This window comes from Heterodontus francisci, chromosome 4 (genome assembly GCF_036365525.1).
Source record: "Heterodontus francisci isolate sHetFra1 chromosome 4, sHetFra1.hap1, whole genome shotgun sequence".
NCBI lineage: Eukaryota > Metazoa > Chordata > Chondrichthyes > Heterodontiformes > Heterodontidae > Heterodontus > Heterodontus francisci.
In genome coordinates, this window is record NC_090374.1 from 2,563,507 (window position 1) to 2,589,621 (window position 26,115).

At 44.4% G+C, this 26,115-nt stretch overlaps 1 protein-coding gene across 1 annotated transcript in view; it reads left to right on the forward strand.

The window, feature by feature from the left end:
* Positions 1–26,115, forward strand: part of LOC137368865 (nipped-B-like protein) — a 693,066-nt gene that overhangs the window by 458,048 nt on the left and 208,903 nt on the right. The window contains exons 31-32 of the mRNA XM_068029073.1: positions 1,869–2,003; positions 7,162–7,260. Coding sequence (XP_067885174.1) covers positions 1,869–2,003; positions 7,162–7,260 — 234 coding nt within the window. The remainder of the gene's footprint in view (positions 1–1,868; positions 2,004–7,161; positions 7,261–26,115) is intronic.

The following is a 26,115-nucleotide window of genomic DNA, read 5'->3' on the forward strand; positions in this document are numbered from 1 at the left end:
CTGCAGGATCAGAGCAACCTGAGGGTGCATGTATACAAATCTTTGAAGATGGTGGGACAGTTTGAGAAAGCTGCTAAAGATGGGATCCTTGGCTTTATTAATAGAGCAAGAGAGTACAAAAATAAAGTTATGATAAAAACACAAAATGCTGGAAATGCTCAGCAGGTCTGGCAGCATCTGTGGAGAGAGAAACAGTTGAGGTTTTCAGGTCTGTGACTTTTCATCAGAAGTTACGCTAAACCTTAATAGATTAGATTAGAGATACAGCACTGAAACAGGCCCTTCGGCCCACCGAGTCTGTGCCGAACATCAACCACCCATTTATACTAATCCTACACTAATCCCATATTCCTACCACACATCCCCACCTGTCCCTACATTCCCTACCACCTACCTATACTAGTGACAATTTATAATGGCCAATTTACCTATCAACCTGCAAGTCTTTTGGCTTGTGGGAGGAAACCGGAGCACCCGGAGAAAACCCACGCAGACACAGGGAGAACTTGCAAACTCCACACAGGCAGTACCCGGAATCGAACCAGGGTCCCTGGAGCTGTGAGGCTGCGGTGCTAACCACTGCGTCACTGTGCCGCCCAAATATAATAGTCGTATAGTAGTACAGAACTTGAGTATTGCTGAAAATAGAGACATGCTGTCGAAGCTTTTCATCATGCACTCATCAGGACAATCTCAAGAATAACCAATGTAAGGGAAAACAACAACTTATACTGCATGAGAAAAGAGTGCTGATTGGTTGGCAAGTGAACTCTGATTGGTAGAGGCATTGCCATGGAGAATGCACCAGTTTACGGTGACTGACAGTTAACTGCCAAGCTTTGTTAAAAATGTAAACCAAACAGCTTGACTCTGGTCGAGGCAATGCCCTGAGGAATGAACCAGCGAATGGCTGTCACTTATATTGTTCAGCTGAAACAGGCGCAATGTTTGTACATATTCATTCTGTCTGCAAAGCACAGGGCCCTGTGTATTAATATATGGAGCTTCCAGTACACGCAAATGCGCCACACTGGTTGTCAGCATAAAGCACTCTCTTCTCATGCATTATAAGTTGTTGTTTTCCCTTACATTGGTTATTCTTGCGATTGCCCTGATGAGTGCAAGACGAAAAGCTTCGACTATATGTCTCTATTTTCAGCAATACTAAACCTTAATAAATCACTCGTTGGGCCCCAGCTGGGGTATTTTGTACAATTCTGGGCACCACACTTTCGGAAAGATTGCAAGACCTTGGAGAGGATGCAGAGGAGATTTACCACAATGATACCATTGATGTATGTGGGACTTCAGTTATGTGGACAGACAAGAGGAGCTGATATTGTTCTCCTCAGAACAGAGAAGGTTAAAAGGAAATTTGATAGAGGTGTTTAAAATCATGAAGGGTTTTGATAGAGGTAATAAGTTGTTTCCAGTGACAGATGGCTGATAAACAGGACATTAGAATTCTTTTAATACAGTATGTTGTGATCTTGGTTGTGCTGCCTGAAAGGGTGGTGGAAGCAGGTTCAATTGTAATGTTTAAAAGAGTATTGGATAAGTTCTTGACAGGAAAATATTCACGGGCCTGTGGGGAAAGCGCAGGGGAGTGGGATTAATTGGTTAACGTTCAAAGGTTTGGAACACAGGCACGATGGGCCAAATGGACGCCTTCTGTGCTGTATTATTCTTGGCTTCTTTGAGGAGTTGTTTGCAGTGCAGGTAGAAACTATTCCAGATTCTATAGGGAATGGGCCTCATGTTATTAGGAGTTAGTGATTTTAGCAAATCCTGCCTACTTGGGAATCTGCACAGTTCTTGCCTTGCCTTTTCAGAGCTTACGTTGTCCTTTAACAAGTAATCTCTTGCAGGACACCGGTATCAGTGTAAGAAAGAGGGTGATCAAGATTCTGCGCGACATCTGTATTGAGCAGCCTACCTTCTCCAAAGTGACTGAGATGTGTGTGAGAATGATTCGCAGGGTCAATGATGAAGAGGGCATTAAGGTAAAGTTGCACAGCCTGATGACTTGAAATGGAATCTGCCCAACTTCATGCCTATAAAAATGGCATTGGAGTGTTAACATCTTGCTTCCTGTACAGAGTGTTACTGCAGACTCTGAAAGAGGGATCTACTTTATTTTAAACAATGTGGTGGTTGTTGTCTGTGTGACAAGCCTGGGTTAGGTCTCAGAATGTGGACGAACTATACTAGGTCATAAAGAGATTGTTGGGAGTGGGGCCAGGTTGGGGTTAATACACTGATTTGTGTTGCACGAAGGTGTGGAGTTAGGGGCTAAAACACTGCTTTGTGTTAGGGGAGGTTGTGGTGATGATAATACACTGGTCTGTGTGACGGTGGCAGGGGCAGTGGGGTGGTTGTGGAGAGTTTTGGTTTAATGCACTGGTGTGTGTCACAGGACATGGGGGTGGTGGTGTGGTGGAGAGTTTGGGTTCTGTAACCTAAAGTTATAGAATGGAACAGGTGTTGGCAGTTGTTTTGTTAATACAGGGGGCCAATCAGGGCTGGAGAGGCAGGTTACCTTTCCTGAAGAACATTACTGAACCTACTGCTTTTTTTACAACAATTCTTCATGGTCACTTCCAAATTCCCCATGGTTGGATTTGAAGTTGGACTGTTAAGCAGTAGCTGTTCAGGAGCTGGGAGAATTGTGGGGAGCAGAATGCTGCAGATGTGTACTTAAAAATGTTCCACTGATAAATTAAAATATTGAAGAACAGTGATTCAACGTTTCATGTGATTGCTACTGAAAGCACATTGCCATCATTTGCTGGACTCCGCAAACAAGTGAAATCCATTTGTATCTTCAGGGTATTCAGAGTTTAGACAGAGTACCACCTTAGAAAATGTGCAAGTTATAAAATCGTAGAATCTTGCAGTGCAGAAGGTAGCCATTCAGCCCAGTGTGCCTATGCCAGTTCTTTGAAAGAGCTATCAAATTAGTCCCAGTTTTCTTCCTATAACCCTGTAGATTAGTTCTCTTCACGTGCATGTCCAATTGCCTTTTGGAATTTCCTATGCAATCTGCTTCTATTACTCTTTCAGGAAGTGCATTTCAGATCATAATCTTCTATGAAATTTCTCCTCATTTCCCTTCTAGTTCTTTTGCCGATTATTTTAAATAGGTGACCTCTGGTTACTGACCCACGTGCCAGATGCAGCAGTTTCTCCCTACTTGCTCTATCAAAACCCCTCATCATTTCAAATAACTCCATTAGGTCTTCCCTTAACCCTCTCTGCTCTGAGAACAGTCTCAGCTTCTCCAATCTCCACATAACTGAAGTTCCTCATTCCTGTTATCATCCTGACAAACCACCTCCATACCCTCTCCAAGGCCTTGACTTCCTTCCTAAAGTGCGGTGCCCAGAATTATGTACAATACTGCAGTTGAGGCCAAACCAGAGATTTTTAAAGGTTTAGTATAACTTTTTTTGTATTTAATGTCCCTATTTATATACTATTTACCCCATGCACTTTCTTAACTACCTTATCGACTTGCCTTGCCACTTTCAAAGGTTTGTGAATATGTACTCTTCGGTCTTTCTGCTGTTAGAACATAAGAAATTGGAGCAGGAGTTGGCTATTCAGCCCCTCGACCCTGCCCCGCCATTCAATAAGATCATGGCTGATCTATCCCGGGCCTTAACTCCTCTTTCAGACCTGCTCCGCCTAACCCTCGACTCCCCGAGATTTCAAAAATCTATCTACCTCCTCCTTAAATACATTTAGTGACCTAGCCTCCACAACTCTGAGGTAGAGAATTCCAGAGATTCACCACCCTCTGAGAGAAGAAATTCCTTCGCATTTCAGTTTTAAATGTGTGCCCCCTTATTCTGTAACTATGTCCCCTAGTTCGAGATTCCCCCACCAGTGGAAACATCTTCTCTACATCTACCCTGTCAAGCCCACTTAGAATCTTAGATGTTTCTATAAGATCACCTCTCATTCTTCTAAACTCCAGTGAATAAAGGCCTAACCTGTTTAGCCGTTCTTGAGAAGACAATCCCTTCATCCCAGGAATCAGCCTAGTGAACCTTTCCTGAACTGCCTCCAATGCTAGAATATCCTTCTTTAAATATGGGGACCAAAACTGTACGCAGTGCTCCAGGTGTGGCCTCACCAACACCCTGTACAGTTGTAACAAGACTTCCCTATTTTTAAACTCCAATTCCCAAGCAATAAAGGCCAAAATTCCATTTGCCTTCCTAATTACTTGTTGCACCTGCATGCTAACCTTTTGTGTTTCATGTACAAGAACGCCCAGATCCCTCTGTACTGCAGTATTTTGTAGTCTTTCTCCATCTAAATAATAATCTGCCTTTTTATTCTTCCTACTAAAGTGGATGACCTCACACTTTCCCACATTGAACACCATCTGCCAAGTTTTTGCCCACTCACTTAACCTATCTATATCCCTTTGCAGATTCTTTGTGTCCTCATCACAACATGACTTCCCACCTATTTTTGTATCAGCGTATCTGGATGCACTACACTCTGTCCCTTCCTTTAAGTCGTTAATATAGATACTAAACAGTTGAGGCACTATGATCAATCCTTGTGGCACCCCACTAGTTTGGGCTTTCCAACCTGAAAAAGACCCATTGATCCCGACTCACTGCCTTCTGAGTGTTAGCCCATCCTCAATTCATGCCAACACATTGCCCCCAATACCCTGAGCTCTTATTTTGTGCAATAACCTTTTATGTGGCATCTTATCAAACAAACGCCTTCTGAAAATCCAAATACACAACATCTACCGGTTCCCCTTTATCCACTCTGCTTGTTATATCCTCAAAGAACTCTAACAAATTTGTCAAACATGATTTCCCTTTTGTAAAACCAGATTGGCTCTGTTTGATTGCATTATGTTTTTCTAAATGTCCTGCTATTTCTTCCTTAATAATGGACTCTAGCATTTTCCCAGTGACTGATGTTCAGCTAACTGGTCTATAGTTTCCTGCTTTCTGTCTCCCTCCTTTCTTGAATAGGGGTGTCACATTAGCGGTTTTCCAATCCGCTGGTACCCTACTGGAATCCAGTGAGTTTTGGTATATTATGACCAATGCCTCCACTATCTCTGCAGCCACTTCTTTTAAAGCCCTTGGGTGCAGGCCATCAGGTCCTGGTGACTTGTCTGTCTTTAGTCCCATCAGTTTTTCCAGCACCTTTTCCCTCGTGATAGAGATTGTTACAAGTTCCCTTCCTCCCATTTACACCTTGCTCATCTATTATTGTTGGGATGTTTATAGTGTCCTCCACCGTGAAGACTGATATTGGTTTAAATTATCGACCATTTCCCTTTTCCCTGTTATTAATTCCCCAGTCTCATCCTCTAAGGGTCCCACACTTACTTTCACTCCTCTCTTCCTTTTTATATACCTGTAGAAGCTCTTACTGTTTTGTATTTCTTGCAAATTTACTCTCATCATCAGTTTTCTCCCTCTTTATTAGTTTTTTAGTCATCTGCTGCTGGTTTCTAAAAAATATTCCCAATCCTCTGGCCTATCACTAGTTTTTGCTGCTTTGTACACCTTTGTTTTTGATTTGATACTCTCCTTAACTTCCTTTGTTATCCACAGGTGGTTCATCGTTCTCTTCGCGTCCTTCCTTCTGACCATAATAAATGTTCGCTGAGTGTTATGAAATATCTGCTTAAAAGTCTGCCACTGCTCATCTACTGACTTCCCCTGTAGTCTATCTTCCCAGCCCATTTTAGACAACTCTTTCTTCATACCTCTGTAATTGCCCTTGTTTAAGTTGAAGACACTTGTTTGAGACCCAAGTTGCTCGCCCTCAAACTGAATTTGAAATTCTCCCGTGTTATGATCGTTTCCCCCTAAATAATCCTTAACTACGAGATCTGTTATTCATCCTACCTCATTACACAATACCAAATCTAAAATAGCCTGTTCCCGGTTAGGTTCTGCAACGTATTGCTCTAAGTAACAATCCCTGATGCACTCTACAAATTCGTCTTCCATATTACCCTTGCCAATTTGACTTGTCAAGTCTATATGCAGATTAAAATCACCCATGATAATTGCAGTGCCCTTCTTACACGCCTCCATTATTTCCTGATTAATATTTTGTCCTACAGAGAGGCAACTCCTCGGGGGCCTCCAGACCACTCCCACCCATGATTTCTTTCCCTTGCTAATCCTTATTTCCACCCAAACTGATTCTACATCACAATCTATTACACCTATATCATTACTCACAACTGCACTGATCCCTTCCTTTAATAACAAAGCTACCCCACATCCTTTTCCTTTCTGCCTATTCTTCCGGAATGCATCCCTTCAAAATAGTACCATTTGAATTATACCATCTCTGTTATTTATCTCAAAGTGCATCAGTCCACGCTTATCTGCAGTAAATTATATTTGCTATATGTCTGTCCATCTCACCATTCTGCTACTATCTTGCTCACTATCTATCCAACTTTTGTATCATCCGCAAACTTTGAAATTGTACTCCTTGTACCCAAGTCCAAAATAGGAGCAATGGTCAAATACTGGTCCCTGAGGGACCCCACTGCATACTTCCCTCCAGTCTATAAGAACATCCATTCACCACTACTCCTTGCCACCTGTCCTTTAACCAATTTCATACCCTTGTTATCACCATCCCTTTAGTACCTTGTGCTTCCATTTTCCAGATAAGCTTGTTGTAGGGTACTTTATCAAATGCCTTCTGACCGTCCATATATGCATGTACTGCACTACCTTTATCAACCCCTCTCTGTTACTTCATCAAATAATGTTAATCAGCCATGATTTGTCTTTAATAAATCAGAGTTGGCTGTCCTTTATTATCCCAAGTTTCTCCAAGTGAGAATTAATTTTGCCCTTCACAATGGTCTCCAATCAAGTTCCCATCACTGATAGGCTGATTGACCTTTAGTTTATCTCCCGCTCCATTTTTAATCAGGGATGTTGTATCATTTGCAACCTCCCAGTCCTCTGGTACCATCCCCATATTTAAGTTCTCCCTCATTTCCATTCAATCCATTGGGGTGAATGGATGGTTATGTGAGACACATGAGCTGCTCTGATTTCAGTGCTGTTCTTGTGTTTGCTGGTAGCAGTGACCAGGTGAACTTATAAATGGATGTCATTGTAACTTGGATTTGTCCCTCTGCAGAAACTGGTAAACGAAACATTCCAGAAACTCTGGTTCACTCCCACTCCTTCTCACGATGCTGAAGGGATGACCCGGAAAATCCTTAATGTCACAGATGTGGTGAGTAAATGCCTCCCTTCCTATCACCCTGTCTTTCTGTAACACCAGCGCAGCATGCTGACGTGCTTCTGCAAAACTTGCGGTATTTAGGTTCAAATATGGGTGGTTTCAGTAAATCAGTCAAAAGTACCATTCAGCCCCTCAAGCTTGTTGTTTACGGCACAGAAGGAGGTCATTCAGCTATCAAGTAATTTCATTGTCATTCCACTGGATCATGGCTGATCTATACCCTTACTGCAGTTACCTGACTTAGCTCCATATCTAGAGATACCCTCACCTAACAAAAAAACTATCTCAAATCATGAAAGTCCTAGTTGTGCCCCAGCATCCACAGCCTTTTGGGGCAGAAGGTTCCAGATTTCTGCTACCCTTTTTTGTGATCCCCAAGAAAGGCTGGACTATTTTCTTGGCTATATGTAGCTCTGTCCTCACATCTGTAAATGTCCCACAATGGCCTGGGTCTAGCTGTACAGCATGCACCTGTTGTATGGGCTGTCACATGTAAATAAAAGACTGATCAGGTAAATACATCCTTCTCACATTGTGGGGGTGGGGGGGGGTTGCTGTTTGCGGTGGGTGAGAAGGGTTGTGAGATTTTAGGGATATTCTAGTCCCTTCAGTGATCAAGGATGCAGACCCTCTGTTACAATTGATGTGAAGTAATATATTGTAACTCCAGCCTCACTGCTGAAACCTGTCTGTTAGCCCCAGAGTGTGGAACTGATTTGCATTCATTCAGAAAATGTCACAGGGTCACTCATTCAGGTTAGTTAAGGCACATTGCCCTTGGCGCCTCTAACAGTGCTGGCCGTAACTGACAGATCTCTTAAACCTACAGTGAATTTGTCATTCAAACAGATGATGCTGCATTGGGTTATAGATTATGTGATTAAGTCACTGGACTTGAATTTCAACCTAAGCCATTCTGACTCCGAGGTGTGAGTTGTGCACATGTGTATGAGAACCTTCTTGATCATTGTGTTTCCAGCCCAACGAGGAAGGAAGCACTGCTGGATCTAGTTCTGGGAAATGAAGTGGGGCAAGTGGATTATGTTTCAGTGGGAGACCATTTGGGGAAAAGTTATCATAACATCAGGTTTAGAATAGTTATACAAAAGGACTACTCAAACATAAAAATACTTAACAGGGAGAGGGCTAATTTCAGTAAGTCGAAAAGAGATGTGTCCCAAGATCGGCGCAGGCTTGGAGGGCCGAATGGCCTGTTCCTGTCCTGTACTGTTCTTTGTTCAGGTAGATTTGAACCAAAAATTGGTAGGCAAAACAGTAAGTGAACAGTGGGAGGCTTTTAAAGAGAAAATGGTTCAGGTGCAGAGCAGCCATCTTCCCATGAGAGGGAAAGGAAGGGCATCCAAAACTAGAGTTCTCTGGATGATGAAAGATATCAAGCTCAAATTGAGACAGAAAATAGAAGCTTATGGCAATTGCAAAGTTAACAATACAGTAGAGAACCACATTGAATATAGAAAGTACAGAGGATTTTTTAAAAAAGGACTGAGAGCAAAAAGAGAGCATGAGAATCAAGAGGTACTTAAAAATTGGCAGTACTCAAAACTAGAAAAGTCATGTGGTTCAGATGGGACACATCCAAGGTTACTGACGGAGGTAAGGGTGAAAATTGCGTAGGGTCGGCCATGACGTTCCAATCCCCCTTGAAGATGGGGTGATGCAAGAGAACTGGAGGTGTGCAAATGTTATATTCCTGTTTAAAAAGAAGCCAGCATGAATTTGTTAAAAGCCAATCATGTTTGACTAATTTGATTGCTTTGAAGTTTTAGAGACAGTTAATGAGAGTAGTGTGATTTTTTTTTTTTTTATTCGTTCATGGGATGTGGGCATTGCTGGCTCGGCCAGCATTTATTGCCCATCCCGAATTGCCCTTGAGAAGGGGGTGGTGAGCTGCCTTCTTGAACCGCTGTAGTCCATGTGAGGTAGGTATACCCACAGTGGTGTTTGGAAGGGAGTTCCAGGATTTTGACCCAGCGACAGTGAAGGAACGGCGATATAGTTCCAAGTCAGAATGGTGTGTGACTTGGAGGGGAACTTGCAGGTGGTGGTGTTTCCGTGCATCTTGTGTTTTTTAAATTCATTCATGGGATATGGCTGTGGCTGGCAAGACCAACATTTATTTCCCATCCCTAATTGCCCTTGAGAAGGCGGTGCTGAGCTGCCTTCGTGCACCGCTATCCGTGCTATCTGGGAAGGAATTCAAGGATTTTGACCCAGTGGCAATGAAGGAATGATATAGTTTCAGGTCAGGATGCTGTGTGTCTTGGAGGGGAACCTGCAGGTGGTGATGATCCCATGCACCAGCTGTCCTTGTGTTTCTAGGTGGTAGAGGTTTCAGTTTTGGAAGGTACTATACAAGGAAGCTTGGCGGGTTGCTGCAGTGCACCTTGTTAGACATGGTACACGGTTTTGCTGCTGTGTGCTGATGCTGAAGGGGATGAATGTTTAAGGTGGTGGATGGGGTATCAGTTAAGCAAACTGCTTTGACCTGGATGGTGTCAACCTTCTTGGGTGTTGGAGCTACACTTATCCAGGCAAGTGGAGAATATTCCATCACACTCCTGACTTATGCCTTGTACATGGTGGACAGGCTTCAGGGAGTCAGGAGGTAAGTTACTCACTGCAGAATTTCCAGTCTTTTACCTGCTTTAGTAGCCACAGTATTTATGTGGCTGATCCAGTTCATTTTCTGGTCAATGATCATAAGATAACCCCAGGATGTTGATGGTAGGGGATTCAGTAATGGTACTACTGATGAATGTCAAGGGGAGATGATTAGATTCCGTCTTGTTGCGGATGGTCATTGCCTGGCTACTTGCCACTTACCAACAACAACTTGTATTCATACGGCGCCTTTAACGTAGGTGCTTCACAGGAGCATTATAAAATAAAATATGACACCAAGCAACATAAGGTGATATTCGGTCAGATGACCAAAAGCTTGGTCAAAGAGGTAGGCTTTAATGTGTGCCTTAAAGGAGGAAAGTGAGGTAGAGAGGTGTAGGGAGGATATTCCAGAGCTTCGGTCCGAGGCAACTGAAGGCAAGTCCACCAATGATGGAGCAATTAAAATTGGGGATGCTCAAGAGGCCAGAATTAGAGGAGCGCAAGATATATGGGAGGATGATGGTGCTGGAGGAGATTGCCGAGATAAGGAGGATGAGGTCATGGAGGGATTTGAAAACAAGGATGAGAGTTTTAAAATCAAGATGTTACTTGATCAGGAGCCATTGTAGGTCAACCAGTACAGGGGTGATCGGTGAATGGGATATGTTGCGAGTTAAAACATGGACAGCAGAGTTTTGGATGGCCTGAAGATTACAGAGAGTAGATTGTGGGAGACCAGCCAGGGGTACGTTGGAATGATCAAGTCTAGAGGTAATGAAGGCATGAATGAGGGTTTCCGCAGAAGATGAGCTGAGATGGGGGCGAAGTTGGGCGATGCTACGGAGGTGGAAATAGATGGTCTGAGTGATGGCATGAATATGGGTCGAAAGCTCATCTCGGGGTCATAGGTGACACCAAGGTTACAAACAGACTGGCTTGATCTCAGACTGTTGTCAAGGGGACAACGTTTGTAACAGGGAGCAGAAACAATGGCTTCAATTTTCCCAATATTTAATTGAAAATTTCTGCACATCCAGTACTGGATGTCAGATAAGCAGTGTGATAATTTAGCAACAGTGAAGAGGTTGAACGAGGTGATGGTGAGGTAAAGCTGGGTGTCATCACTGCCCAAGCCTGAAGGTTGTCAAGATCTTGCTGCATGCAAGGACAGATTGCTTCATTATCTGAGGACTTGCAAATGGAACTGAACACTCTGCAATCATCAATAAACATGCCCACTTCTGACGGAGGGAAGATAATTGAAACAGCTGAAAATGATGAGCTCCTGCAGCGATGTCCTGGGGCTGATATAATCGGCCTGCAAAAACCACAACCATCTTCCTTTGTGTTAGGTATAGCTCTAGCCAATGGAAACATTTCTCCCTGATTCCTATTGACTTCAATTTTGCGTGGGCTCCTTGATGCCTCACTCTGTCAAATGCTGAGTGGCCCTGGTGGAATCCAAAATGAGCATCGGTGAGCAAATTACTGCTGAATAAGTGCTGCTTGATAGCACTGTCATTGACAGCTTCTATCATTTTCATGATGATTGAGAGTAGACTGATGGAGCGGTAATTGACAGGATTGAATTTGTCCTGCTTTTTGTAGATGTGACCTTCCTGGGCAATTTTCCTCATTGTCGGGTAGATGCCAGTGTTGCAGCTGTACTGCAAAAGCTTTACTAGGAGCATGGCTAATTCTTGAGCACAAGTCTTCACTACAGCTGGAATGTATTTGGATCTTTGTGCATCCAATGTGATCAGCTGATAGTTGATAACAAGTGGATTGAATGGGTTGGTTGAAGACTGGCATCTGTGATGCTGGGGACCTCAGGAGGACGCTGAGATGGGTCATCCACTCAGCACTTCCAGCTGAAGATGTTTGCAAATGCTTCAACCTTGTTTTTTGCACCGATGTGCTGGGCTACCTCATCATTGAAGATGGCATGTTTGTGGAGTCGTCTCTTGCAGTTAGTTGGTTAATTGTCATCACCATTCATGACTGACTGGCTGAGCCCAAACTGAGCATCAGTGAGCAGGTTATTGCTAAGCAAGTGCTGCTTGAGAGTAGACTGATGGGATGGTAATTGGCTGGATTGGACTTGTCCTGCTTTTTGTGTACAGGACATAATTGGGTAGATGCTTGTGTTGTAGCTGTACTGGAACAGCTTGGCTAGGGGCGCAGCAAGTTCTGAAGCACAGGTTCATTACTATTGCCGGAATGTTGTCGGGGCCTATAGCCTTTGCAGTATTCAGTGCCTTCATTCGTTTCTTGATATCACAGGGAGTGAATGAATTGGCTGAAGACTGGCAACTGTGATGCTGGGGACTTCAGGAGGCCAAGATGGATCATGCACTTGGCACTTCTGGCTGAAGATTGTTATAAATGCTTGGGCCTTATCGTTTGCACTGATGTGCTGGGCTCTCCCATCATTGAGGATGGGGATATTTGTGGAGCCGCCTCCTCCAGTTAACTGTTTAATTGTCCTCCACCATTCACAACTGGTGTAGAGCTTAGATCTGATCCGTTGGTTATGGGATCATTTAGCTCTGTCTATCGCATGTTGCTTACGCAGTTCGGCATGCAGGTAGTCTGTACTGAGTGTGAAGAAGGGAGTTTGGTAAGTGAGTGAATTTTAAGGTTAATCTCTCGACTAGTTTTTGTTCTGTTTATATCGAGCAATTAATTGAAATTCCTGTTTCAGTTAAGAGGTAAGTTAGGTTTCTTGCAGTTTTAAACAGAGGTATACTAACACTCAGAGTAGCTGTAGCTAGTTAATTAGGTAGCTGGCTTAAACTGGTTTCTGAGCTTCAGCAGAGGTCTAGCAGAACGAACATAGCATTGTTTTCAGAGTATAAATTGAGAGGTGACTCTGCTGTTTGTCTGCATTGAGTGCTGCTGCAGGGCACAGAGTGTGAAGAAGGGAGTTTGGTAATTGAGGGAGTTCAGTAAGGAGGGGAACTGTAAATTAAGAAGAAAATAAGTTTGAGTGCACAAAGTGTAAAGTGGGAGTTTGGTGTGTGAGGGAGGGGCGGGGCTCCTTTCTTCATTTTTTCAGCCTCCTGAAGCTTACAGTCAGAAACGGGGGAATTTATTATGGGGAACAAAGAAATGGCTGACCAACTAAATGCATGCTTTGGTTCTATCTTCACAAAGGAGGACACAAATATCATACCAGAAATGTTGGGGAATACAGGGCTTAGTGATATAGAGGAACTGAAAGAAATCAGTATTAGTAGAGAAATGGTGTTGGGGAACTTGATGGGATTGAAGGCCGATAAATCTCCAGGGCCTGATGGTCTGCATCCCAGAGTACTTAAGGAAGTGGCCCTAGAAATAGTGGATGCATTGGTGGTCACCTTCCAAGATTCTATAGACTCTGGAGCAATTCTTACAGATTGGAGGGTAGCTAATGTAACCTCACTATTTAAAAAGGGAGCTAGAGAGAAAGCAAGGAATTATAGACCACTCAGCCTGACGTCGGTAGTGGGAAAAATTCTAGAGTCCATTATCAAAGAATTTATAGCAGAGCACTTGGAGAACATTGGTAGAATCGGACAGAGTCAACATGGATTTACGAAAGGGAAATCATGCTTGACAAATCTACTAGAATTCTTCAGGATGTAACTAGTAGAGTTGATGAGGGGGAGCCAGTGGATGTGGTTTATTTGGACTTTCAGAAGGCTTTCGACAAAGTCCCAAATAAGATATTAGCGTGTAAAATTAAAGCGCATGGGATTGGGGGTAGTGTATTGCGATGGATAGAAAATTGGTTGACTGACAGGAAACAAAGAGTAGGGATAAATGGGTCTTTTTCCAAATGGCGGGCAGTGACTAGTGGGGTACCGCAGGCATCGATGCTAGGACCCCAGCTATTCACAATTTACATTCATGATTTCGATGAGGGAACTAAATGTAATATCTCCAAATTTGCAGATGAGACAAAACTGGGTGGGAGGGTGAGTTGTGAGGAGGATGCAGAGAGGGTCAGGGTGATTGGACAAGTTGAGTGAGTGGTCTAATGCAGAGCAGATGCAGTATAATGTGGATAAAATGTGAGGTTATCCACTTTGGTAGCAAAATCAGGAAGGCAGATTATTATCTGAACGGCTATAAACTGAGAGAGGGGAATGTGCAGTGAGACCTGGGTGTTCTTGTACACCAGTCGCTGAAGGTAAGCATGCAGGTGCAACAGGCGGTAAAAAAGGCAAATGGTATGTTGGCCTTCATAGCGAGAGGATTCGCGTTCAGAAGCAGGGATGTCTTGCTGCCTTGGTGAGGCCACACCTGGAATATTGTGTGCATTTTTGGTCTCCTTGTCTGAGGAAGGATGTTCTTGCTATAGAGGGAGTGCAGCGAAGGTTTACCAGACTGATTCCTGGAATGGCGGGACTGACATATGAGGAGAGATTGAGTCGGTTAGGATTATATTTGCTGGAATTCAGAAGAGTGAGGGGGATCTCATAGAAACCTATAAAATTCTAACAGGACTTGGCAGGGTAGATGCAGGAAGGATGTTCCCGATGGTGGGGGAGTGCAGAACCAGGAGTCATAGTCTAAGGATATGGGGTAAACCTTTCAGGACTGAGATGAGAAGAAATTTCTTCACCCAGAGAATGGTGAACCTGTGGAATTCGCTACCACAGAAAGCAGTTGAGGCCAAAACATTGTATGTTTTCAAGAAGGAGTTAGATACAGCTCTTGGATCTAAAGGGATCAAAGGGTATGGGGTGAAAGTAGGAACAGGCTACTGAGTTGGATGATCAGCCTTGATCATAATGAATGGCGGAGCAGGCTTGAAGGGCCTACTTCTGCTCCTATTTTCTGTGTTTTTCTATGTAGCTGCCACTCTCTTCGGTATAGGGGAAGAAGTTGATTGGTGAGTAATTGGCAAGTTATTTTACTTCTCATTGTAAGAAAAGGTTTTTAAAGTTAGGTTATGGCAGTTTAGCTCAGCCAAGTGGAATGTATGTCCTGCGGTATATGGAAAGTCTAACACGTCTGCAGGAAGTGTCACCAGCTGCAGAAGCTTCCGCTCCGGGTTTCGAAACTCAAGCAGCGTCTGGAGTCACTCCTGTGCATCTGCGAGGCAGAGGACTATGTGGATAGCACATTTAGGGAGATGTCACACCGCAGTTCAGGAGCATACAGGCAGAGAGGGAATGGGTGACCTCCAGGCAGTGTAAGAGAACCAAGCAGGCAGTGCAGGAGTCCCCTGAGTCTATCTTGCTTGCTAATTGGTTTTCCATTTTAGATAGTAGTGAGAGCGATGGTTCCTCGGGGCAGTGCAGCCACAGCAAAGTCTGTGGCACCACGGGTGGCTTCGCTGCACAGGAGGGAAGAGTGGAAAAGCAATAGTCAGGGGATCAGAGAGGTGTTTCTGCGGCAGTGAACGTGACTGCAGGATGGTGTGTTGCCTCCCTGGTGCCAGGGTCAAGGATGTCACGGACCGGCTGCAGAACATCCTTCTAGGGGACCATAATTCCGTAAGTTTTAAGGTACTTGTGGATAAGGATAAGAGTAGTCCTCGGGTGAAGGTGCTGAATTGGGGGAAGGCTAATTATAACAATATTAGGCAGGAACTGAAGAATTTAGATTGGGGGCGGCTGTTTGATGGTAAATCAACATCTGACACGTGGGAGTCTTTCAAACGCCAGTTGATTAGAATCCAGGACCAGCATGTTCCTGTGAGGAAGAAGGATAAGTTTGGCAAGTTTCGGGAACCTTGGATAACGCGGGATATTGTGAGCCTCGTCAAAAAGAAAAAGGAAGCATTCGTAAGGGCTGTAAGGCTAGGAACAGACGAATCCCTTGAGGAATATAAAGACAGTAGGAAGGAACTTAAGCAAGGAGTCAGGAGGGCTAAAAGGGGTCATGAAAAGTCATTGGCAAACAGGATTAAGCAAAATCCCAAGGCTTTTTATACATATATAAAGAGCAAGAGGATAACCAAGGAAAGAGTTGGCCCACTCAAGGACAGAGAAGGGAATCTATGTGTGGAGCCTGAGGAAATGGGCGAGGTACTAAATGAGTACTTTGCATCAGTATTCACCAAGGAGAAGGATTTGGTGGATGATGAGGCTAGGAAAGGGAGTGTAGATAGTCTCAGTCATCTCATTATCAGAAAGGAGGAGGTGTTGGGTGTTTTGCAAAGCATTAAGGTAGATAAGTCCCCAGGGCCTGATGGGATCTACCCCAGAATACTGAGGGAGGCAAGGGAAGAAATTGACAGAAATCTTTGCATCCTCATTGGCTACAGGTGAGGTCCCAGAGGACTGGAGAATAGCCAATGTTGTTCCTTTGTTTCAGCAAGGATAATCCAGGAAATTATAGGCCGGTGAGCCTTACATCAGTGGTAGGGAAATTATTAGAGAGGATTCTTCGGGACAGGATTTACTCCCATTTGGAAACAAATGGACTTATTAGCGAGAGGCAGCATGGTTTTGTGAAGGGGAGGTCGTGTCTCACTAATTTGAGGAAGTGACGAAGATGATTGATGAAGGAAGGGCAGTGGATGTTATCTATATGGATTTCAGTAAAGCCTTTGACAAGGTCCCTCATGGCAGACTGGTGCAAAAGATGAAGTCACATGGGATCAGAGGTGAGCTGGCAAGATGGATCCAGAACTGGCTCGGTCATAGAAGACAGAGGGTAGCAGTGGAAGGGTGCTTTTCTGAATGGAGGGATGTGACTAGTGGTGTTCCGCAGGGATCAGTGCTGGGACCTTTGCTGTTTGGAGTATATATAAATGATTTGGAGGAAAATGTAGATGGTCTGATTAGTAAGTTTGCGGATGACACAAAGGTTGGTGGAGTTGCGGACAGTGATGAGGATTGTGAGAGGATACAGCAGGATATAGATCGGTTTGAGACTTGGGCGGAGAAATGGCAGATGGAGTTTAATCCGGACAAATGTGAGGTAATGCATTTTGGAAGGTCTAATGCAGGTGGGAAGTATGCAGTAAATGGCAGAACCCTTAGGAGTATTGACAGGCAGAGAGATCTGGGCTTACAGGTCCACAGGTCACTGAAAGTGGCAACGCAGGTGGATAAGGTAGTCAAGAAGGCATACGGCATGCTTGCCTTTATCAGACGGGGCATAGAGTATAAAAATTGGCAAGTCATGCTGCAGCTGTACAGAACTTTGGTTAGGCCACACTTAGAATATTGTGTGCAATTCTGGTCGCCACACTACCAGAAGGACGTGGAGGCTTTGGAGAGGGTACAGAAGAGGTTTACCAGGATGTTGCCTGGTCTGGAGGGCATTAGCTATGAGGAGAGGTTGGATAAACTTGATTTGTTTTCACTGGAACAACAGAGGTGGAGGGGCGACATGATAGAGGTTTACAAAGTTATAAGCGGCATGGACAGAGTGGATAGTCAGAAGCTTTTTCCCAGGGTGGAAGAGTCAGTTACTAGGGGCCATAGTTTTAAGGTGAGAGGGGCAAAGTTTGGAGGGGATGTGCGAGGCAAGTTCTTTACACAGAGGGTGGTGAGTGCTTGGAACTTGTTGCCGGGGTAGGTGGTGGAAGCAGGTACCATAGAGACGTTCAAGAGGCATCTTGACAAATACATGAATAGGATGGGAATAGAGGGATACGGTCCCCGGAAGTGCAGAAGGTTTTAGTTTAAGCAGGCATCAAGATCGGCGCAGGCTTGGAGGGCCGAATGGCCTGTTCCTGTGCTGTACTGTTCTTTGTTGTTTGTTCTTTGAGGGTGGACAGCCAGAGGTCGTGGTCCGCATGGGTACCAATGACGTAGGTAGCAAGAGGGATGAGATCCTGAAAGCAGATTTTAGGGAGTTTGGAAGGAAATTAAAAAGCAGGATTTCCGAAGCTGTAACCTCAGGCTTACTCCCAGTGCCACGTGCTCATGAGCAAAGGGATAGGAGGATTGATCGGTTGAGCACGTGGCTGGAGAATTGGTATCGGAGGGAGGGCATCAGATTTCTGAGGCATTAGGACAGGTTCTGGGGCAGTTGGGACCTATACAAAATATGATTGACGGGCTACACCTTAATAGGACCAGACGTAATATTCTCGCGGGGAGATTTGCCAGTGCTGTTGGGCAGGGTTTAACCAAGCTTGTCAGGGGGGTGGGAACATGAGGGGAGCTCAAATTGGAAGGAAATAAAGCTGGTGACAAGAGTTAGAAACATAGCAAGTGACACTAGAAGGTAGGCAAAACAAAGGTGCATATCAATTCGGCTTAGAATGCAGAATGTCAAGAAGACAAGGTTAAGGGCACTCTACCTATTTGCCACAAGGTAGATGACTTAAAGGCCCAAATAGAGGTAAATGGCTGTGATCTAATAGCTATAATGGAAATGTGGCTACAGTGTGTCCAAGACTGGGAACTGACTATTGAAGGATGTTCGACATTTGGGAATGACTGGCAAAAAGGAAAAGGAGGTGGTGTTGCGCTGATAATAAGGGATGGGATCAGTACATTAGGAGGATCTCTGATCGGAAGAATGTAGAATCTGTTTGGGTGGAGCTAAGAAACAGCAAATGGCACCAAACATTGGTAGGAGTTGTTTATAGGCCACCAAACAGTATTGTGGGCATGGCATGTAGCATGGGTAATACAGTACTCATGGGTGAATTCAATCTGCATATAGACTGGGTAAACCTAATGAGCACTAATGCTGTGGGGGGCGAGTTTCTGGAGGTGTGTTCGGGATGTTTTTCTTGAGCAGTATGTTGAGGAACCGACTAGCTAACAGGCTATTTTAGATCTTGTATTATGTCATGAGGAAGGGCTAGTTAATCTTGTAAAAGAACCTTTGAGTGACCATAATATGATAGAATTTGACATTATGTTTGAAAGTGAGGTAGTTCAATCTGAAGCCAGGGTGTTAAATTTGAGCAAAGGAAATTATGAATGTATGAGGGGCAAATTGGCTGAGGTGGAATGGCAAAATTCTTTGAAAGGTATGACAGTACATAGGCAATGGATAGTCTTTAAAGAAATATTACGTAGTTTACAGCAACTATACATTCCTTCACGGCACAAAAACCCCAAAAGTAAAGGCCGTCAACCATGGATAACAAAGGCAGTTAAGGATTGTATAAGACTAAAAGAATAGGCCTATACAGTTGCCAGAAATAGTAGTAATCCTGAGGATTGGGAGAATTTTAGAATACAGCAAAGGAGGACCAAGAAACTGATAACGAAAGGGGGAATAGAATATGAATGTAAGCTGGCAAAAAATATAAAAATGAACTGTAAAAGTTTTGATAGCCAAATGTTTCCTTTTTACATCCCTAAGACAAATGTGGGTTCATTACAGGCAGAGTCAGGAGAATTTATAATGGGGAATAGAGAAATGGCAGGGAAGCTAAATGATTACTTTGTGTCTGTCTTCACTGAGGAAGAAATCTCCCAGAATTACAGATCCAAGGGATTAAGGGGAATGAGGAATTGAAGAAACTCAGTATTCCTAAGAAGGTTCTTCTGGAGAAATTAATGGGGCTGAATGTTGATAAATCCCCAGGACCTGATATTCCACATCCCAGAGTGTTAAAAGAGGTAGCTATGGAGATAGTGGATGCAATGGTGATCATCTTCCAAAATTCTATAGATTCTGGAACGGTTCCTGCAGATTGGAAGGTCGTAAATGTCACCCCACTATTTAAGAAGGACGGGAAAGAGAAAACCGGGAATTACAGACCTGTTAGCCTTACATCAGTCATTGGGAAAATGCTAGAACCTATTCTAAAGGATGTGATAATTGGACACTTGAATAATAATGATCTGATTGGACATTGTCATCATGGATTTATGAATGGGAAATCATGTTTGACGAACCTGTTGGAGGTTTTTGAGGATGTTACTAACAGAATTGATAAAGGGGAGTTGGTGGATGTGGTATACTTGGCTTTTCAGAAGGCTTTTGATAAAGTCCCCCACAGGAGGTTGGTTAGCAAAATTAAAGCACATGGGATAGGAGGTAATATACTGGCATGGATTAAGAACTGCTTAACAGGCAGAAAGCAGAGAGTAGGAATAAACAAATCATTCTCACTTTGGCAGGCTGTGACTAGTGGGGTACTGCAGGGATCAGTGCTTGGGCCCCAGCTGTTCACAATATACATCAATAATTTGGATGTGGGATCCAAATGTAATATATCCAAGTTCGCAGATGACACTAAACTAGGTGGGAATGTGTGTTGTGAGGAAGATGCAAAGCAGCTTCAAGGGGATTTGGACAGACTTATTGAGTGGGAAGGAACGTGGCAGATGGAATATAATGTGGAAAAATGTGAGATTATTCACTTTGGTAGGAGGAACAGATGTGCAGAGTATTTCTTAAATGGTAAGATATTAGAAAGTGGAGATGTACAAAGGGACCTGGGTGTCCTTGTCAATAAGTCACTGAAAGCTAACATGCAGATGCAGCAAGCAATTAAAAAAGCAAATGGTCTGTTAACCTTTTTCGCAAGCTGATTTGAGTACAGGAGTAGTGAAGTCTTGCTTCAATTGTATAGAACCTTGGTTAGACCGCACCTGGAGTACTGTGTGCAGTTTTGGTCCCCTTACCTTAGGAAGGATATTATTGCCATAGAGGGAGTGCAACGAAGGTTCACCAGACTTGTTCCCGGGATGACGGGACTGTCCTGGGAAGAGAGATTGGGGAAACTGGGCCTGTATTCTCCAAAGTTTCGAAGAATGAGAGGTGATCTCATTGAAACTTTCAAAATACTTAAAGGGGTTGACAGGGTAGATGCAGGTAAGATGTTTCCCCCGGTTGGGGAGTCTAGAACCAGGGGACACAATTTCAAAATAAGGGGAAAGCCACTTCGGACTGAGATGAGGAGAAATGTCTTTACTCAAAGGGTTGTGTATCTTTGGAATTCTCTACTCCAGAGGGCTGTGGAAGCTCAGTCATTGAGTATGTTTAAAGCAGACATTGACAGGTTTCTAAATGCAAATTACATCAGGGGATATGAGGATAGTGTGGGAAAAAGGCATGATCGTATTGAATGGCGGAACAGACTCGATGGGCTGAATGGCTACTCCTGCTGCTATGTTCTTACTCCTGGGTTCTCGCTTCACCAGGTTGACAGCTCATTTGTGAGGTATACCTGGTCCTGCTCTCTTCATTAAACCAGGGTTGGTCCTGTGGTTTCCTGATAATGGTAGAGTGGGGGGTATGCCAGGCCATGAGGTTACAGATTGTGGTTGAGTACAATTCTGCTGCTACTGATGGCTGCCCAGTTTTGCATTGCTAGATATGTTCGAAATCAATCCCATTTATCACGGTGGTAGTGCCGCATAACACGATGGAGGGTATTCTCAATGTGAAGGTGGGATTTTGTCTCCACAGGGACTGTGCGGTAGTCACTCCTACCAATACTTTCATGGACAGATGCATCTACGGCAGGCAGATTGGTGAGGACGAGGTCAAGTATATTATTTCCTCTTATTTGTTCCCTCACCACCTGCCGCAGACCCAGTCCAGTCGCTATGTCCTTTAGGACTTGGCCAGCTCGGTCAGTAGTGGTGCTACCGAGCCACTCTTGGTGATGGACATTGAAATCCCCGACCCAGAGTACATTCTGCGCCCTTGCCACCCTCTGTACTGCTTCAGGTGCTGTTCAGCATGGAGGAGTACTGACTCATCAGCTGAGGGGAGGGCAGTAGGTGGTAATCAACAGGAGGTTTCCTTGCCCATGTTTGACCTGATGCCATGAGAATACTGTGGGGGACACCACAAGAAGGAGAGGAAAGCATATCCGACGTGGGGATAGCAGTGCTGTAACTGCAAGAAGCTGAACCACTTTGCATGCAAACGTGTTTTTAGAAAGAAGATAAACAATCCTGTAAAGATGGTGATGGAGAGGTGTCAGATGATTCTGATGAATCACTACACCCTGGAACATGTTGATTTCATTAAGTCTCGAGGTAAAAAGTGGTTTGTGATTGTTGGAATGATGATGTGAGGTGTCAGATAGACACTGGTTATACATCATGAGCTTCGCAGACTTGTGTGAAATTGCCCAAGATTGTGACCCAAGTATGAAACCATCGAAGGTAAAGTTGAGGCTCCAACACAACGGGAAGAAAGAAGGACTTCAGTACCAGATAGTCGACACTAAGCAAACTCCCCTCAACTCAGTTGAAACAAGTCAAACACTTGGACTGGTAACCCTCCACGTACCTGAAGAGATTTGCAGTACTTTGCATGACGTCAAGCCATTGACTGCTGAACAAATCCTGACCAATAGAGTCATAGAGAGATACAGCACTGAAACAGGTCCTTTGGCCCACTGAGTCTGTGCTGACCATCAAACACCCATTTATACTAATCCTACATTAATCCCATATGCCCCACCACATCCTCACCTTCCCTCAATTCTCCTACCACCTACCTTCACTAGGGGCAATTTACAATGGCTAATTTACCTATCAACCTGCAAGTCTTTGGCTATGGGAGGAAACCGGAGCACCCAGCGAAAACCCACGTGGTCACAGGGAGGAGAATTTGCAAACTCCACATAGGCAGTACCCAGAACTGAACCCGGGTCGCTGGAGCTGTGAGGCTGCAGTGCTAACCACTGTGCCGCAATTACAAAGATTTTACAGGTCTTGGATGCCTTTCCGGTGGACATCATCTCGAAGTAGATGAGAATGTGAGGCCAACGCAACAGCTTCTGCGGAGAGTTCCAGCTGTCCTCAAGTCCAGCCTGAAAGACAAAATAGAGGAGCTAGAAAAGATGGGAGTAATCAAGAAAGTGACAACCTCTGCAGACTGGATTAGCAGCATGGTAGCAGTGAAAAAACATTGAAAATTGTGAGTCTGTTTAGATCCAAAGGACCTCAGCAAAGCTTTGAAGAGATCTCACTACCCTATAACAACCATTGAAGAGATTCTGCCTCAACCTGCCAAGGCAAAGGTCTTTACTACCCCAGATGCTAAGGATGGATACTGGCAAGTGAAATTGGATGAAAACAGCAGCTTTCTGACTACTTTCTGGACCCCATTTGGGAGGTACAGATGGTTGCGTATGCCGTTTGGCATTTCTACTGCTCTGGAACAGTACCACTGCAGATAGCATGAGATAGTCAATGGCCTACCAGGAGTGAAAGATTGCGTGGATGATCTTCTAGTCTATGGATGTGGAGATACAATGGAAGACACCATTGCAGACCATAATCAGCATCTAGCGAGACTGCCAGAGAGAGCTCAACAGATGAACCTGAAACTGAACAAGAAAAAGTTGCAGCTGAAGATGACTGACATCAAGTACATAGGGCATGTACTAACAGCTAAAGTACTTTGCCCTGATCTTGATGAGGTGCGAGCCGTAGCAGAGATGCAGCAACCAAAAGGCAGTTCAATGATTTGTTGGACTTGTGAACTACCAAGCCAAGTTATTGCCCAATCTGTCGTCCGGGTAAGGGGCAGGAGGTTTAGAGGGGATTTGAGGAAACATTTTTTCACCCAGAGGGTGGTTGGAATCTGGAACACACTGCCTGAAGTGGTGGTAGAGGCAGGAACCCTCAACATTTAAGAAGTGCCATAGCATACAAGGCTACGGGCCAAGTGCTGGAAAATGGGATTAGAATAGATAGGTGCTTGATGGTCAGCACCTACACGATGGGCCGAAGGGCCTATTTCTGTGCTATATGGCTCTGACTTTCATAGGGTCTGGAGTCGGTGTTGAGGACTCCCAGGGTAACTCCCTCCCAGCTGTATACCACTGTGCCGCTACCTCTGCTGGGTCTGTCCTGCCGATGAGACAGGACATACCCAGGGATGATGATGGCGGTGTCTGGGACATTGTAAGGTATGATTTGTTGAGTACAACTATGTTGGTCTGTTGCTTCACGAGTCTGTGGGACAGCTCTCCCAACTTTGGCACAAGTCCCCAGATGTTAGTAAGGAGGACTTTGCAGCCTCGACAGGGCTGGGTTTGTCATTGTCGTTTCCGGTGCCTAGGTCGATGCCAGGTGGTCCGCCCGGTTTCATTCCTTTTTATTGACGTCGTAGAGGTTAGATACAACTGAGTGGCTTGCTAGGCCATTTCAGAGGGCAGTTGAGTCAACCACATGGCTGTGGGTCTGGAGTCTCGTGTCAGCCAGACCAGGTAAGGACAGCAGATTTCTTTCCCTAAAGGACATTAGTGAACCAGATGGGTTTTTACAACAATTGACAATGGTTTCATGGCCATGATTAGACTCGCTTTTAATTCCAGATTTATGAATTGATTTCAGATTCCACCTTCTGCTGTGGTGGGATTCGAACCCATGTCCTCAGCCATATCCTGGGTCTCTGGGTTACTAGTCCAGTGAAAATACCACTGTGCCACTGCCTCCCTTTTCTTTACTGGCAATACACATGAAACTGCAAGAATCCTGAGCTGATTTTCAAGTCTGGTCATATCTGGTCAATCATTCAGGACTGAGATGAGGAGAAATTACTACTCGCAAAGGGTTGTGAATCTTTGGAATTCTCTACCCCAGAGGGTTGTGGTTGCTCCGTCATTGAATACTTTTCAGACTGGGATAGATAGATTTTGGTCTCACGGGAAATCAAGGGATAAGGGGAACAGGCAGGAAAGTGGATTTGAAGCCCATGATCAGCCATGATTGTATTGAATGGTGGAGCAGGCTTGATGGGCTGTATGGTCTACTTCTGCTCCTATTTCTTTTGTTCTTATGTCTAGGCAAAGTCATTAAAATACAAACGATCTTTCTGGACATATCTTCGACAAATCATTAAGATGCAAATAGCCCTTTCTATGGTAAAAGCTGCATCTCTGCAAAAAACTGGGTGAACAAAAGTGTGGCAGACTTTTTGACTCCAAGCTTGAACTCCAGAGAATGGATGTGAAAAGCTCTTCTTTATCAGGATGGTATGTGATTGACCGATACCTGAACTCCATTGTTGGACAATGGTCGTCTAACCATTAGAAACTATGAATTTAATTGAAGAGAAAATTTGGTCACAGCACAGAAACTAGGTTTCTGATAGGGAGCTTTAATAAAGGTATATTCTTGGCAGACAAAGGACAGAGAGAGAAAAACAGCTGTGTTATTGAAGAGAAAGGACCCTGCCTAACACCACCAGCTTTTAAGCTACATGTTTGTCATTTTTATAAATGACCTGGATGAGGGTGTAGAAGGGTGGGTTAGTAAATTTGCAGATGACACGAAGGTCGGTGGAGTTGTGGATAGTGCCGAAGGATGTTGTAGGTTACAGAGGGACATAGATAGGCTGCAGAGCTGGGCTGAGAGATGGCAAATGGAGTTTAATGCGGAAAAGTGTGAGGTGATTCACTTTGGAAGGAGTAACAGGAATGCAGAGTACTGGGCTAATGGGAAGATTCTTGGTAGTGTAGATGAGCAGAGAGATCTTGGTGTCCAGGTACATAAATCCCTGAAAGTTGCTACCCAGGTTAATAGGGCTGTTAAGAAAGCATATGGTGTGTTAGCTTTTATTAGTAGGGGGATCGAGTTTCGGAGCCACGAGGTCATGCTGCAGCTGTACAAAACTCTGGTGCGGCCGCACCTGGAGTATTGCGTGCAGTTCTGGTCACCGCATTATAGGAAGGATGTGGAAGCTTTGGAAAGGGTGCAGAGGCGATTTACTAGGATGTTGCCTGATATGGAGGGAAGGTCTTACGAGGAAAGGCTGAGGGACTTGAGGTTGTTTTCGTTGGAGAGAAGGAGGAGGAGAGGTGACTTAATAGAGACATATAAGATAATCAGAGGGTTAGATAGGGTGGATAGTGAGAGTCTTTTTCCTCGGATGGTGGTGGCAAACACGAGGGGACATAGCTTTAAGTTGAGGGGTGATAGATATAGGACAGATGTCAGAGGTAGTTTCTTTACGCAGAGAGTAGTAGGGGCGTGGAACGCCCTGCCTGCAGCAGTAGTAGACTCGCCAACTTTAAGGGCATTTAAGTGGTCATTGGATGGACATATGGATGAAAATGGAATAGTGTAGGTCAGATGGTTTCACAGGTCGGCGCAACATCGAGGGCCGAAGGGCCTGTACTGCGCTGTAATGTTCTATGTGGGCAGAGACTGGAGTTGGCTTTGAACTCCACCCCCCCCCCCTGAGAACTCGTAGCAGGGTTTCACTACGGAACTTTGACTGGAATCGGATAAGAGAAATCTGCAACAATCCATCCATCCTCTGAAACCCCCAAGTTTTTTCTTCAGTGAACAAAGAAAAGATTTGCAGGCCTGCATGTTTCAAGTCTCCATGCTG